Source organism: Corythoichthys intestinalis, chromosome 21 (assembly GCF_030265065.1).
Source record: "Corythoichthys intestinalis isolate RoL2023-P3 chromosome 21, ASM3026506v1, whole genome shotgun sequence".
Classification (NCBI taxonomy): Eukaryota; Metazoa; Chordata; class Actinopteri; order Syngnathiformes; family Syngnathidae; genus Corythoichthys; species Corythoichthys intestinalis.
In genome coordinates, this window is record NC_080415.1 from 22827034 (window position 1) to 22843992 (window position 16959).

The following is a 16959-nucleotide window of genomic DNA, read 5'->3' on the forward strand; positions in this document are numbered from 1 at the left end:
AAAAATGCTACATGGCAAAAAATGCCTAATGGCAAAGTCAGTTTTGCCACATACAAAAAAAAAGCCACATACAAAAAAAAAACCCCACATGACAAAATCCATTTTGACACATACCCCAAAAAATGTTACATGGCAAAAAAAAATTCCACCTGGAAAAATAAAATTGCCACATGCCAAAAAATGCTACATGGCAAAATCAATGTTGCCACATACCCAAAAACAATGCCGCATGGCAAAACAAAATGCCCCATGCAAAATCAATTTTGCCACAAGGCAAAAAAATGCCACATGCCCAAAAAATGCTACATGGCAAAAAATGCCGCATGGCAAAGTCAATTTTACCACATAACCCCCCCCCCAAAAAACACATGCCAAAATCCATTTTGCCACATACCAAAAAAAATGCCACATGCCAAAATCTATTTTGCCACATGCCAAAATCCATTTTGCCACATGGCAGAAAAAAAAGCCACATGGCAAAATCAATTTTGCCACATACCAAATACCACTTTTCGTTCTCGGTCCTGGGTTTCTAACAACTTACCTGCCACCAAAGCCCCCTCCGCCTGGGTAGTTGGGTCTTCCGTACATACCCTGCTGCATATAGGCCTGATTGGCATTGCCTTTGCTGTTGAACTGCTGCTGAGGATTGCTGAACTGAGAAGGGTTCATACCGGGATTGCTACCAGACATTCCCGAAGCCATCGGGGTGCCACCGGGGTTCATGGGATTATTGTTGTTGGTCATGGGATTCCCCAAAACCTGAGGCGAACAAAGCAGACTCGGTTAAAGGATAGGTTCATTGCTACTTGCTTGCAAATCTATCAGGGATCGTATTGTAACCTGGCTCTGCGAGGTGTTGGTAACACCCCAGACGGTGGTCACCACCGACAGAGAACCTGGAGGCTGATTGGTGTTCTGTTGCCAGGGAACCGAGTCGTAGGGAAAAGACCCATCTCTGAGGAGGAATTAAATATTTCACTTCCTGTGAAATTTCTCACATTTACTCTCAGGTGTGTTCAAATGTAATGGAAACACTGACCCGTGCGAGAGACCCGGCTTCATGGAGCTCATGGGGGGCTGCATGGGCACTTTTCCTGGGGGCTCGTTCTGTCTGTTCTTCTGGTGACGCAGCAGCAGGAGTCGTCCCAGTTCTTCGCACCACGAGGACAGAAGAGCTAAAAGAGAATGGAAGCAGGAGTGGATTAGTTGGTTATTAGTACACCTTTTCTGATGATTTGTCTTTTATGAATCTGGAGTAAATTGAGTTAAGAGCTTGGTCATGGAAGAAATTAACCCCACGAATAACTGTTGCACGGGAAAGTCAAGTTCAGACTTTTAAAGGAGAAAATACCAATAAGCTAATTTGTAATAATAATACATCAATGTCTGTGGTGGGAACTGCTGCAGTGGAAGCATATCCAGCATGTCATGCCTTCTCTTGACCACTAGGATTCACTCTAATCCTGCAATATGCGCCTTTCAAGGCTGTCTTTTTCCTCTGCAGTGTGAAAAAGACTCTTTTTCCCTGTCTCCCTTTCCCTGTTGTATAATGGCCTCTAGATGAGATCATAAATGAAACACAGATTGGACCAGCTTCTCTAGAGATCCACACTTCCACTCTGGGAGGGATCATTACCCAAAGCCACGTTCAATATGCCGTGTTCTAAGGTACAGAGTGGACACAGGATTGGCTTCGGATTAATGGGGCTGACAGGAACAAACAGAACAGCCACCCGGCGCAAATATGGCAACCAAGCGACTGCAAATGAGTTCAGAAGGGGAAAAAAACAATGGTTCATACACACAAATAGGTTACAAATGGACACAAGATGTCCTCAGATGCAGAAAATGACAGGTACAGAATACAGATGGTACCAGTAGTCTAACCCTCACCTCCAGAAATAAAGTATTTAGTTGTGTTTCAACTTTCGAGATCTTTACCTCATGTAACATCTTTTCACTTCAAACTACAGCAATCAAGAAGGCAAATATCGTTGACGCCGCTGAGCCAGTTTTCTAAAAAGGTCTTTTCACAGCACACGTTAAAGACGAATCCGTTTTTTTCCCTCAGTGCAGGGATTCCACAAAAAGGTTTAAAACGAACAAGCTCCTAACGGGAGATGTATGACTTCAGCACTAGTGTTTTTGCACCCTTTGGAAGGAGAGTTTTCATCCTCACTGAAGGGCTTGGCCTTCCGCCAGCGTGTAACAGCTCAATTAGGTCCCATTACTCACCAGCATAACTAAAGTGGTGACCGTGAGTTCTGTCATGTTGTATGTCTAAACGAAGCACTAATTCATTGGCTGCCATTGACGGTGATAGACATCCTATCCATTTTGACTGCGAGGGCTGGCAGCGAATCGAGTTTAACACACTGTTTGAAATACATGTGTTGTTTTGTTGTCAGGAGTGCTCCTTCCTCAATTTATAGTTTGAATGTTAAAGCAAAAAAAAAAAAAAAAACGAAAAAAACAAACAAACTCAAAACCGCTTGTTGCTTTTTGTACTGAAGAATTCCAGATTACATACTTTAAATCCAATTCTGTGTCCAATTATCTTAAAGGGTTTTGCGGACAAAACTTTGTGACGTGAAGAAGATGACTTCAGAGATCATGCAATTAACGCTGTTTGAAAAAGTATCCTAGTCTTAAAGCAAGACTTGGAAGCTTTTCAGTTTTGGTCGATTTTAGCGACGCCGGTGGACAAAAGCGTTAGTGTTTTGCCATTGACTTGACGATAAATTGACAAGACCGCTCCCACAAATATTGCACCACGCCTTCCCGTTGGGGGCCGACCAAGGCAGAGCATTTGGCATTCACTGTGATAAAATCAAACACGCACTGCGTTCAAACGCCGGATTTAGGTGGAAAAAGGACGAAAGTTTTACTGCATACAAGCAGGCAGTACTGTCTCAAGAGTAATTTGGTCGAGGATTCAAGGTAATATATAAAATAGCCCCATGCATGCACTTTTAACAAAATAGCGGAACTTTAGCTCGAAATATTCACGTAGAATAAATAGCTGCCTGTTTTTTTGCTTTTAATCAAGAATCTAAACTATTCTCTGTTCATATCTATAGAAATATCGAGATGTGCACATTTATTTACAGAATTTTCAACTTAAAATGCTCTTTGTTTTGTGATGGCCGCCATGTATCCATAAACGGTAGCGTAAGTGTACATTCAAATGATGAGGTAGTTTTCGGCCAACTGCCCGTGTTTTGGCAAAAAGTAGTAATTTGGACATTTCTGCATCCATACAAAAAATGGCCTTTTACTTGTTTTATTTTATGTAACATTTCGATCTAAAAACGACGAGGGTCAGATAGCCGTGCCTACCTGTTGAGGCAATAGTAACATCGGAATTCAACCTAAACAAGTTGCGATTCTATATAGAAAAATGCCAAATTTAGCTTTTGTTGAGTAAAATTAAGACCATTCTGCATGCTTTCCTCAAGTATTAAGTTTCTGAAGTGAAAATTGAGTGATTTAGTAGCTGTTGAAAATTTGCACTAAATTAAAAAAAAAAAAAAAAAAGTAGCTATCTTGTGAAAAAACTTATATAATATATGAAATATTGCTATTGATCCTGAAAATATAGGTGATTATCTCTGTATTTGGTGATTTTTGTGCATCTACCGTAAATTTTGAGAATTTTATAGCCATTTTAAGTTTTGCTGTTTTGTTAAGTTATACCCTGAGCACCGTGTCCTGTCAACTGACACTGTAGTCTATGGTTTTGCTTTACTGAATACTGGAAATTCCCATGAGGACCAGCGCACACCCGAACAGTGTTGTAAAATCATCAATGAATCAAAAATCAATCTCCTGGTCGCCTACAGATGGATTAAACAACATTTCTGTTTTCATCGGCTGTGTGAAGGACGAATACTAAGGTAATGAATCCAGTTGTGGCTAAACAATAGCATATGACGGTTAGCAACCATGTGGTTTAGTGTGGCTAACCACACCACCATACCCAAACTCGACAGAGCTGATAAGTTTGGTTGAGGGGGTTGGCGCCATCATGCCCAGTGAAAGCCGGGCTGATGTTTATTCTGTATATCCTGGTAGCATCTTTTTTTTTCCTCCTCAGACAAAACTTGTTTCTTTTGTTGCTCTGCCAACTTTGCAGCATTCGCGTGAAAGCGTTCACATCGACTTCCGTCTTTATAGTGAATGAGGAAGTGATGTATGCTGTAAAGCAGTCGGCACGATTGGATTTTTTTTGTGTGGCAGGGTTCCTGCCACCCTCATCAAAGTTAGTGTTTATTAAACTGTCATGATGGAGTCTGTGATCGATGAGATGCTACATGAGCGAACAAGGGATTTACACATCAGATTCAGTCAGTAAATGGCTCCTGGCTTGTTGGTGTTTTTCTTTCCCTTGAATCTTGCTCAGTGTTGGCAAAAATATCCTCCATCTGTCGTAGTCTCTTGGGTCTGAAATTGTAGACTCAAAAGCAGTAAATGCGACAAATCTGGTCGTCTTTGACCTCAATATTACTGAAGTACAGGTCAAAATGGAGTAAACTGTTGATACGGTCTCAGCAAGTTTACTGCTTAAAGAACAGACAAAGCACTCCCAAAGTTCAAGATCTTGCAGTCGATGGATAATATTTGGCTTATTTTACTTTCTTGGTGGTCCGTGTCCCCTGTAATAATGAGAGGCAGACCTCCGATCGCCTCTCACAGCTGGTCCCAGAGGCTCAAAACCCTCCCGCATTGCTATTCTGGCGCTCAGCTGTGCAGCCTGACGAGCTCGGGGGACTAGATGAGTGGGTTCACCTTGCCTCTCGCGCCCTTGCTGTCACCGGGCCCGCCGGGAGACATGACAAACGACATGCACCTTGTCTCGTCTGCTGGAAAATTTCAGCGCACGGGCGGGTCTTTTGTCACAAAAAGGCTACAACATTTGCATCGAGGTCCATGGAGTAAGCGGCCGGCTAGGTGACATCATCTGACTCTAATCAAGGGGTACTTCTAGGGCTGCAGCTATCGAATATTTTAGTAATCGAGTAATCGACTGAAAATTCTATCGATTAATCGAGTAATCGGATAAAACAAATATATTTTTAGGTGAAGAGCAATTATAAATATACATGAGAAAACAAGACATTTCATCTAATCTTGAACCATTTTCAGTCAATCAATGTCTTTATTTTCGATGTATATTGTTGAAAACAGCCAACAATTGCATCTCAGATGTAACTAGAATTAAAAAAAAAAGACAAATTCACTCCTCTCACTCAAAAAACCTTTAGATCTTATTAAAATATATATATATTTATACCTAAAAATGCCATTACGCTTAATAACACACATCACTTAAAAGTTAGGATTTTTTCCCACCTGTTTCAATTGAATTTCTATTTGTGTCAAGCCATTTTTAAGTTCTAGTTAAGTTTTACGCTACTCTAAACTGTAAGTCCTGATAGGATTTTGTGTTTTTGCAGTGTTCAAGATAAATGTATGATACAGGCTGTATTGGAGCACATTAGGGACCAGTGCTACTTGGTGTTTTATCCAGCAATGACTACTAAGCTAAAATTGATAGTAAGCATTATTGAGTTTTTATTTTACACCCTTATCACTCCACAAAGCTATGTTATGTTAAAGCCTGTATGTAAGACACGTTAGCCACGCATCGAAAGTGGTCATAATGAATAGAAACCTAGCCCTCCGCAGGGCTAACATTACGTGAGCTAGTGACTCAGACAGTAACGTTAATCCTATTTTTTAGCGCTTAGCGCTTTTTATTAGCGCTTAGCGCTCTACTGCTTTAAGATGGCCGCTGTTTATTAACGCTGCCCAGACGCGGCCGAGTCTATCATATTGCATCTAGTTCAACATACATGTGAGCTCTATGAGACTCCTCAGATGCTACCTGCTACCAACTTAACATCACGCGGGCTAGTTTTTAGCAACGTCGGCGTAGTTTGGAGCGGCTGTCGGCTGCGGAAATGTTTTTTATATTTTTTTTATTGCTTCTTCCTCTACGCACGTGACGTCAGCGCGTTGTCCCGCATTAAAAGTAGTCCGAGCGAAACGTGATGCTTAGAGCTGTCAAAATAAACGATTACTCGAGGTGAATAAAATTACTCGGATCAGTTTTTAAACTCGAGTTACTCGAGTTGCTCGAGTATTCGTTTCAGCTCTAGGTACTTCTAAGTGATAAAGCAGGTGACGACACCCTGACACACAGGGCATGTTCCTCTCTTAGCTCAAACACAAACAAACAAACACCTTGCACAAGTCGGGCCATTGAAGAACAAGCGATGAGTTTGCAACCCCACAAAGCCGTCACTAGCCTCCTGCCGGCCTCCACTCAATTAAAAGGAGTCCTGGGAGCCGCAGTGTCCCCGGTTGCTCCGAGCACCCAAGAAGATTCCTGGATTTACAGCGTGATAAATACGACTACTTGGTTGCTATGACTTTGCCTTTCAAATCTGGTCTTGTGTCAACTTTGCTACAGTGAGCCTTTGTTTCCTCCCGAACTCTACAATCTCAAATTTTCTGAAGCAATTTCTATTCTCTTCTTGGATGAAAGGCAAGTTGCGTAACTCACTGTTGCTTGTTTCAAACTATAAGATACTGTATTTTATATGAATTTCTTTATAATTAACATTTTTGTGTTAAAAAAAACTTTACAGTGTAAAATGCTACCAGAAAACTAGACAATTTAATACATATACTCCACAGTCTCCAATTGGATAAAATGTTTCTAACGTAAACTGCGGAGTCACTGGTCGTTATAACATTTAAGAAGTATATGCTGCTGATAATGGCAAAAATACAACTCAATATTATGCTCCTCATTCTCCACTTAACTGTAGCGGACCGGAGTCTCCTTTTGGATGAACTGTGTCTGACATTAATCAAAGACTATCAAGTGTGTCAGTAAAACAATTTGTGAGTTAACAGCGATAAATGGTTAAAAAAAAAATCACAATGTTCTCCACTTTGCTGCAGCTGCTCTTAGTCTCGTCTCTGATCAAATGTTGTTGTGCTCAACCTCAGAGAGTCAAGCTGGTCACGCTAGCATTTCTAGCTGCATTCATGGCAAAAGTCACAATATTTACTGCAACAGTGCTTAGTCTCCTTTCGGATACGTTATGTCTGATTTAAATTATGAGTTGAGATTATCCTTGTAACATTTAAAGGGAACCTTGGACTTAAAGACTGGTAGGCTCAAATAAGCCACAATTGTTCTCTTTTACTAAAATATGTTATTAGAAAGACATAAAATATTGACATTGATTTAAAAATCTATAATAATTAGCACGTTTTGACCTACGGAGGGTGCCATGTTTTATGCGCCGAAGGATTACTGATGCCATTGCCACAATTGATGAGGCTATGCTACAGTGAACATGGCAAGAAATCGAGTACCGTCTTGATGTGCTTCGTGCAACTAATGGTGCCCATGTAGAAGTGTATTAAAAGAGGTAAAAAAAAAAAACCTTCAATAAACACTGAATACAATAGAACAAATCTGAATAAAATATCTAATCAACTGCATTTTTAATAATTTTTTTAAATGTTAAAGAGACTTTATGGACACCCTGTATTTTACTTTACATTCACATATTTTTTTATTTAAATTATTGTCTGATTAAATATTATCTACTACTCGATATATAATTAAAAACATTTAACATGAAATATTTCAAATCTAGATTTTTTTCCTTTTTTGCACAAAGCCCCCCCAGTACGTGCCCTGAAGCAGGACATTAAAATCTGTCAATGTTATCTAACTTGGCGAGTCGTCATAAATCGGGTGCGCAAAAAAATGAAAAAAAAAAAAAAAGAAGTTTTTAAAAGGGGGACAAGAAGCCAGAGAATTAGAGCTAGAGAGACGGTGATGTCGGTAAGTGAACAACTGCCGCTAACACTGAACGTTTACATTCGTGATCACCGTGACCAAAGCCCGATTCTAGTCGCCGGCCGCTTGTAGCCTATTGAGCTGCGGTATGACAAGTCATGCTGCTCGCTTCGAGCAGAGGAGAGAGAAGGTGATGGGAGATCAGGGATATATGTTAGTCTGTGGGGAGCAGGTGCGCGAGGCTGAACAGACATGGATTTCACTGATGTTATAAATGACTTTGCTGTCAAAAAATCTAGGCGCATCACTGTTTGAGGGCTTGATAACCCCAGGGATGTGGAGAGGGCAGGCACATGATGTTTAGTTATACTGTTTTGTTGCTTAGCAGGCAGGCATAGCACTCTCAGTTGTATTGCATTGGAGCCTACATGGGACAATAGATGGAAATTGTTTGTTTATATTGTGTCACATCACATTACAGTCAACAGTCATTACAGTGTTAAATTTAACTGTCCATCACAAATTAAATAATTTAGAAATTTAAACTGTCATAGCTTGCAAAGTGTTAAAAGTACCGCGCATTTTGTCGTGACAAGCCGGTGGCAGGGGTGAGGTGGGGGGGCTCTATAGTGGTCTCTTATCCCTGGGCCCCTGCATGTCTGTTGACAGCCCTGGCTATGTAGATGGCAAAAATCAACAAAAATATGTCTTCTTGGTCTCCTCTGTGACTGATGTAAACCACTGATGTTACTTGGAGAACTTATTATTTTTCAAAGTTTGAATAAAAATGTTTGAGAACCAACCAAAGCGATGATCATAGCATGAGATGCCTGAAAACTAAAATCTAGGACAGACAACAGCAGCACATGTTTGTTCCTACCTTCTTTTTTTTTTTCCCTGAATGAATTTGTGATGCTGCTGGAGTCTGGTCAATGGCTACTTAGGCCTGCCGTTTTACGGGATGCCAGACTTGCTGGCCAGCTTAAAAGATAGCCACCTGCTGCTAGCCAAAAACAAAGACGAAGGGCTAACAGATTGGACTCTAAAAGAACAGGCTTGGAAAAACATGAAAACGTTGCTCCTTAAACCAAAGCTAGAAGGTCTAAGGATCAATGTGATCACGTGCCATCTCATGTTCATGGCGACACATGACAAGCGGCAGCTTGTGCCACCAACGAGATGTTTGCAACCATAATCTCTTTTTGGCACAAGCAAATCTCCTCGTTTAAATCTGGGCACGGCATTCGGATCTCCCATAAAACAAGTAGGTGGGCATCTATAGTATTTGGCGTCCCCTGCTGAGAAATAATTCCTAGCGTGTTAAAGGCAAACGTGGCCCAACCCCAAGCAACCTTCAGTCTGTTACTTTATGCCGCACTAAGCTGATTGGGAGCAAACCTGCAACTTGACATGGTTAAGCCGACCAAAGCGACCTGCTGGATAAGGATAATGTGAAGTATTTGATCAACAGGCTTCTATTAGTATAAATATGTACAAAACCTCCATTTGAAGTGCCATTGTGGGCAATGTTAGGACATCACGTGAAAGCGTACTTCAGACTAGTGAGCATCTAAAAGTGGTTGAAAAAAAAAATCTTTCGTTTTTATTGTACTATTACTAGCAGAACAGAGAAGCACCCATCCACCTAACCAGACCTTCCAAAGCGTCACCCCGAGCAACAGGCCACCATTAAGTGAGGCCACAAGCAGTGTTGCGAGGCTAATTAGGCGAGACGCAGATGCGCTCGGCCCCGTGTCCGCCTGGGGGTGCTCAGTGCGTCCGGGCTCACCTGACACCCGTCCGCAGCGGGGACCCGGGGGAGGTCAAAGACCGGGGGTCGGGCCCGAGCACCCCTTAGGGCTCATTAGTAACGTCCATATGTGCAAATCTTCGAGATTTAGGAGTAAAGTCAGGATTGACTCAAGTGCCAAATACCTTGTAACTCAAAACTCCCCAATCATGTTCAGATCTCTTATTGCATCTGAAGGCAACACTTGTACAATGTTGTTTGTTGAGATAGTAGTTTCAGTTTCAAGGTTATTTGTCAAATACCGAGTTTAACCAGAACGACCAGTTCTCTAATGCTTAGTAACTTTCGATTCTTTACACAATACACTATCCATATAAAACTATCCACACGCACGTCACCAAAATAAATATTCTTGTACTCGCTTAACTTGTTTGTGTGTGTTTATTTTGTTTGCACTCAAATGGAAAAAAAGTACTGATTCAAATAATATACTAGCCAGATCATGGACATTGTTTTCATTTATATATTCAATAATATGGTTATTATTAGTTTATTTCATTATATACTATAGCAAAAACATGGATATGATTTTATTTTTTATCAAAAAATTTAGTAATTTTAAGTTATTACATATTTGGATCATAACTATTTGCATTTCATCTTTAAGTACTGATATTGTATGATTTAATTATTATTCAGGCAACAATAGCTATTAATTTGTTTGGCATTATCTAAATAAGACTCAATTATTCTTAGTAAATAAGCATGATTTTTAATTTTTGTTTTTTACAGTTAAATGACTAATAAATCTTTAATAGTGTTGCTTTATTGCTCTTTTGATATTATTAAAAGTTTTCAAAACAAAAACCCTAAAAATCAAAGGTGGGCATAAACGCATTACTCAGTTATACTCCATTTACTTGAGCATCTTTTTGAGGAAAACATACTTCTAAGAGTAGTTTTACTTAGCCATACTTTTTACTTTTACGTGAGTAGATTTGTAAAGAAAAAACGCTACTCTTACACCGCTACTTTGGGCTACACTAGTCGTTACATTTTCCCTCTTTATTTTATATATTAGATGTTAATTTCTCTCTCTATTTTTTTTTTTTTTTGCAGCGATGCCAACAGTAGCTGTAACAGTTTCACCAATGAGATGTCTTAACAATAATCACTTGACTCCTGACTCAAGCTTGTCGTTCTATGATCACGCCGGCCTGTTCAATCACGTGGCGTCTTTAAAGCACCGTAAAAAATTAAGTATTTGATATAGAGCACTGCCTTCAACATGACTCAAAAGCGCGGATTTTAACCTCCCTCCCAGTTTTTATGTGGCACTGATTGACCGAGGAAAACCAGAGCAATGATCCTTTTAATTTCACAATAGTAACTATGAAGGAACTACAGTGATTCCTCGCTACTTCGCGCTTCAAACGTCACGCCCTCAGTCCATCGCGGATTTTTTTTCTAATTAAAAAAAAAAAAAAACTGCAAACAGTTGAGCTGCCCCGAGCCGATCGCGTCGTCTCACTCTCCCTTCCTCCCTCCCTCTCCCTGCTTGTGGTTGGTCAGGCAGTGAGTGCCCTGGAGTTGCTAATTAAAGTTGACAATGATTGACAGACGTCGATGTTTCATGTTGCCAGAGAACAGAGCTTCAAAGCACCGCATGCGTCAATCATCGCTTAACTTGTTAAACAGTTGCTGTGGCAACTCATTGTGTGTAAGTGATTGTGAGTTTGTGAGTGAGTTTGGGTTTGAGTGGCCTCACTCAATGAAGAATTTAATAAAGCCAAGCATTTTTCTGCTTTATTCCTGTTTAAAAATAATTCAGTGGTACAGTAACATGTTTAAAACTTATCATAATTATTACATTTCAAGTGCTTAAAACATTTATTAATATATTAGGGCTGTCAAAATTATCGCGTTAACGGGCGGTAATTTTTTAAAATTAATCACGTTAAAATATTTGACGCAATTAACGCACATGCCCCGCTCAGAGTAAAATGACAGCACAGTGCAATGCCAACTTGTTACTTGTGTTTTTTTTAGTCTCGTCGCCCTCTGCTGGCGCTTGGGTGCGACTGATTTTATGGGTTTAAGCACCCATGAGCATTGTGTAATTATTGACATCAACAATGGCGGGCTACTAGTTTTTTAATTTTTTGATTGAAAATTTCACAAATTTTATTAAAACGAAAACATTAAGTGGGGTTTTAATATAAAATTTCTATCACTTTTACTAACATTAATTTTTAAGAACTACAAATCTTTCTATCCATGGATCGCTTTAACAGAATGTTAATGATGTTAATGCCATCTTGTTGATTTATTGTTATAATAAACAAATACAGTCCTTATGTAATGTATGTTGAATGTATATATCCACCTTGTGTCTTATCTTTCCATTCCAACAATAATTTACAGAAAAATATGGCATATTTATAGCTGGTTTGAATTGCGATTAATTACAATTAATTAACTCGATTAAAAATTTTAATCGCTTGGCAGCCCTACGATATATATCTTTCTAAATCTGAATAGATACATTGAACACACCAGAAAAAGCTTACTTCGCAGTTTTTCCACTTATCGCGGCAGGTTCTGCCCGCCATTAAACGCAAAAAAACGAGGGATCACTGTATTCAACCATTCAAACTAGGAACTATTTTCTCCACTAGAGGGCATTCATGCGCCTTGGACGAATGATGTTTCAGTTCTGCAGGTTTTTTTTCCCTCTCACTGGAATTCATTGTTTTTTCATTTCTTTGGCTTATTGCGGTTATGTAATAGGTTATAGTACAGTATTATAATAACAGTTCTTTAGTTCACTTTGTACTAAGAAAATAAAATACCATTGTTTAAAAAAATCAAACATTGGAAGCAGTTACAATGTTACTCATTATTACTCAGTATTCTTTTCACCAAATACTTTTTTTACTTGAGTACATTTTATGGATGACTACTTTTACTTGAGTAATATTACTTTGAAGTAACACTACTCTTGAGTAAAATTTTCTGCTACTCTACCCACCTCTGCTAACAATACACATTTAGCATGTGCACTATAAATCATTTTAAGTTATTTCCATTTTTTTGTATTAAAGTCAAAGCTTTAAGACAAACTTTTAACGTTGACAGCACTCTATTCTTATAATAAACTTGGGAAAATCATTTCACAACTAGTTGCTAAGAGACCCCCAACAAATTGACCGTTAATTTGTCCCCGTCAAGATATACACTTACTAAGGGTGTAACGGTACATGTATTCGTATTGAACCGTTTCGGTACTTGGTGCTGGGTTTGGAACGGAGGCGTACCGAACGGGTTTCTGACGTAATGTAACCCATACTTTTCGAGGCTGTGAGTCGATCGGGTTACACTTTCTTTGTGTAGATTATATTTCCTCTGTCTTCTCTACTAGAATGAGGAGCAACACGGTAGGACAGTAAGAAACGTCAACGGCGTGACAACGTGGCCGCCGCGAGAACACAGTGAAACGTGGCCGTTAAAATCAATCAGCCAATGCACAATGTTAGATGCGTCCCAGAAGCGGCTCAACGCAATGCACGCAAAAAGAACGGCAGTTTATTATTTGACGCGAGACGCAGCCCTCCTGCGTCAATACTGGAGGACCGGGCAGACCGGAAGTCACTCGTGTAAAAATACGGTGGATCCGGTCGATTTTCAAACTAATATGCAATCGTAACCCACTTTTTGAGTCCGTCAGATCTCTTGAGTGGTAGATCGGGGCACAGTTGACTTGTCTTTGTTGATTTACAGTTGTCTTCTCTGCTATAATAATAACCAACACGGCCCCGTGTTCAATACAAAACCCTCCTACCACAACAAAACAAGTAGGAACTAATATTCACATAGGAACTAAAGTTATACAACATGAAATATACAATATAAATGAATACTAGGGTTGTTCCGATCATGTTTTTTTGCTCCCGATCTGATCCCGATTGTTTTAGTTTGAGTATCTGCCGATCCCGATATTTCCCGATCCGATTGCTTTTTTTTTTTTTGCTACCGATTCAATTCCAATCATTCCCGATAATTTTTCCCGATCATATACATTTTGGCAATGCATTAAGAAAAAAATGAGTAAAACTCGGACAAATATATATACATTCAACATACAGTACATAAGTACTGTATTTGTTTATCATGACAATACATCCTCAAGATGGCATTTACATTATTAACATTCTTTCTGTGAGAGGGATCCACGGATAGAAAGACTTGTGACTTTGTATATTGTGACTAAATATTACCATCTAGTGTATTTGTTGAGCTTTAGTAAATGATACTGCAGCCATTAAACCCAAATGCATGATGGGAAGTGGAACCATGACTGTGCGTAGTGCTACCAATTTATATATCTTCTCTGCGTTGGGAAATAACATAAGGTGTTAAGAAAAAGCATCCCATGATATTTCTAATTGTAGGGAGAGGGATTGTAAGGCTTCAGCCTATTAAAAAAAGGCTCGAAAGAATGCCAAAATTCACTCTTCCTAATTTACGCTGCCTTTTATTTCTCTATATGGGTAAAAAGGCGCCATTACAGATTGAGCGCGACAATGCCTGAGTGGGTCGCGCAACGCATGCATTAATTGCGTTAAAAATTTAACGTGATACATTTTTAAAAAAATAATTACCGCCGTTATCGGGATAAATTTGATAACCCTACCTTAGGCCTAAACTAAAGACTCTGGATGAGTGTAACATATTATGTCTGTAACGTTAAATACAATTAGAAAACGATTTCATCAAAAAAAAAAAAAAAAAAAAAAAATATATATATATATATATATATATATATATATATATATATATATATATATATATATATTTAAAAAAAAAAAGGCATGGCCGATATTTTTTTTTGCCGATTCCGATACTTTGAAAATGACGTGATCGGACCCGATCGATCAACATCTTTAATGCTTACACAATTAAATTTATTAATTTCTGTGTGGCGCTTTAACTTGAGAAAATCCACCAATAAAGCTTTTGAAAAACGTTCATAAGAAGAAAAAAATTCATTGAGGCATTTCATTTGTAAAATACATAACAATCTTTGTCATTGGGATTGCTTTTCTCTTTAGCGCAGGACTTTTTTCTTCTTTCTTTCAGAATGAAAGCTGACCAATACGCGGGGTCTGAAAGGCAAATTGTTGTTGCATTATCTTTAAATACCCACTACTTTTTGAGCAGAATTCTAGCTTTGTATAGGCTACTGTTCCTATTGTTGAAAGCACAAAAGTGTGTAATAAACAACTAGCACTCCCCTAACACGTACTCATCAAAACATAAATTTGAACAGTACAATCTTCCACATACAACTTTTAAAAGGTGCCTGGGATGAACCATGACGCAGGCATAGGCAACATAATATGTGACATGCGGCATTCTGCAGCAAAGAATAAACACCGCAGCAGCCAAATAATCCAAAAGCAAAAAAGCAGAATGATACAGGTAATGGTCATTCCACGCGACTAAACTGTACAGAATGGCGTGATGATGACGATGATAATGATGACAACTAAGAAGGTTTCCTGCGCTGGGACACGCACAAGCAGTACCTGAGTCAGACTGACACCTCCTGCAGCAGTTGGTTTCTGTAGGGTTCAAATTTTACATTTTTACTAGGCTGCGTACACAAACACACACTAGTTTGCACAGACAGTCATACCTTGACGTACGAGCGCCAAAATGATTTTGCTTCATGTTACGTTTCAAATACTTGTGCTCATGCCTAACTCAAATTTTGATTCACCACACAAATCGGGAAATCAACCAAGCCTGGAAAACCAGTTGAGGCGGTACCTTGATTGACAGCTGCCCTTGGCTTACTAACAGTTGAGTTTTCCTGCATTGTGTTGCTGGAAAAAAATGCCATTCAATTGACAATGACGTCAAAACATCTTGCCACTTTTCTGTAAATGTTGTTACGCCGCACTTCAGTTTATTGGTTTAACGATCGAATAGAAAAATTTCAATGATAAATTGGTCTAAAACGTTCTAATTGCTTCATGTATTTTTTGATTTAAGTGAATTTTTACGATTAAATGTGTACATTACATCATTTCAATTGGATTCTTGAATCAAACTAAATCGTGGCTGACTGGCTGTAATAGGAGTGTGACAATATCTCGAAAAGGTGATATATCGCGATACTTTGTAGCCCAAAAGGTTATCGGTATGCTCCCGCCAAGAATCGATATATCGATTTAAAAAAAAAAAAAAAGTGTCACTGTTTAAAAAAACAAAATAAGGAACCCAAACTCCTACCATTAGAATAGTGTCTACGTTAGCTTACTGGCTGCCATTGATGGCGCTAGACGTCTATCTTAATTTTCGGACTACTTTTTTCCCCCTCAGTTTGAATCCTTAGTTCAGAGCCACTGATATGTTGATTTATTGGGTTAATAGGTGACAGCATTAATGAACGCTTATGACTAGGGTTGTTCCGATCATGTTTTTTTTGCTCCCGATCCGATCCCGATCGTTTTAGTTTGAGTATCTGCCGATCCCGATATTTCCCGATCCGATTGCTTTTTTTTTTTGCTCCCGATTCAATTCCAATCATTCCCGATAATTTTTCCCGATCATATACATTTTGGCAATTCATTAAGAAAAAAATGAATAAAACTCGAATATATACATTCAACATACAGTACATAAGTACTGTATTTGTTTATTATGACAATAAATCCTCAAGATGGCATTTACATTATTAACATTCTTTCTGTGAGAGGGATCCACGGATAGACTTGAAATTCTTAAAGGATAAACGCGACTTTGTATATTGTGACTAAATATTGCCATCTACTGTATTTGTTGAGCTTTCAGTAAATGATACTGTAGCCATTGAACTGTTCTGGCCAAATACATGATGGGAAGTGCAACCATGACTGTGCGTAGTGGTACCAATTGATATATATCCTCTGCGTTGGGAAATAACATAGGGTGTTAAGAAAAAGATCAATTACTACCCTTCTTCCCCACATTGCTTCCCACGATATTTCTAATCGTAGGGCGAGGGATTGTGAGGCTTTCGCCAATTAAAAAATGGCTCCAAAGGCTGCCAAAATTCACTCTACTCATCTTACGCTGCCTTTTAACTCTATATATAGGTAAAACGGCGCCATTACAGATTGAACGTGACAATGCGTGTGTGGGTCGTGCAGCGCATGCATTAATTGCATTAAATATTTTAACATGATAAATTTTTAAAAAAATTAATTACCGCCGTTAACGGGATAAATTTGATAACCCTACCTTATGCTTGAACTAAAGACTCTGGATGAGTGTAACATATAATGTCTGTAACGTTAAATACAATTAGAAAATGATTTAATTAAAAAATATATAC

At 38.9% G+C, this 16959-nt stretch overlaps 1 protein-coding gene across 4 annotated transcripts in view; it reads right to left on the reverse strand.

Annotated features, from left to right (window-relative positions):
• The window catches only part of LOC130909140 (zinc finger MIZ domain-containing protein 1-like), a 175233-nt gene that overhangs the window by 16589 nt on the left and 141685 nt on the right, over positions 1–16959 (reverse strand). For 3 of the 4 annotated variants that reach the window (XM_057825258.1, XM_057825259.1, XM_057825260.1), the window contains 3 exons: positions 1043–1178; positions 844–958; positions 545–762 (listed from right to left, as the gene is read on the reverse strand). In XM_057825258.1, coding sequence (XP_057681241.1) covers positions 545–762; positions 844–958; positions 1043–1178 — 469 coding nt within the window. Of the gene's footprint in view, positions 1–544; positions 763–843; positions 959–1042; positions 1179–15166; positions 15554–16959 lie in introns of those variants that run through there. The other variant, XM_057825261.1, reaches the window with a different exon arrangement.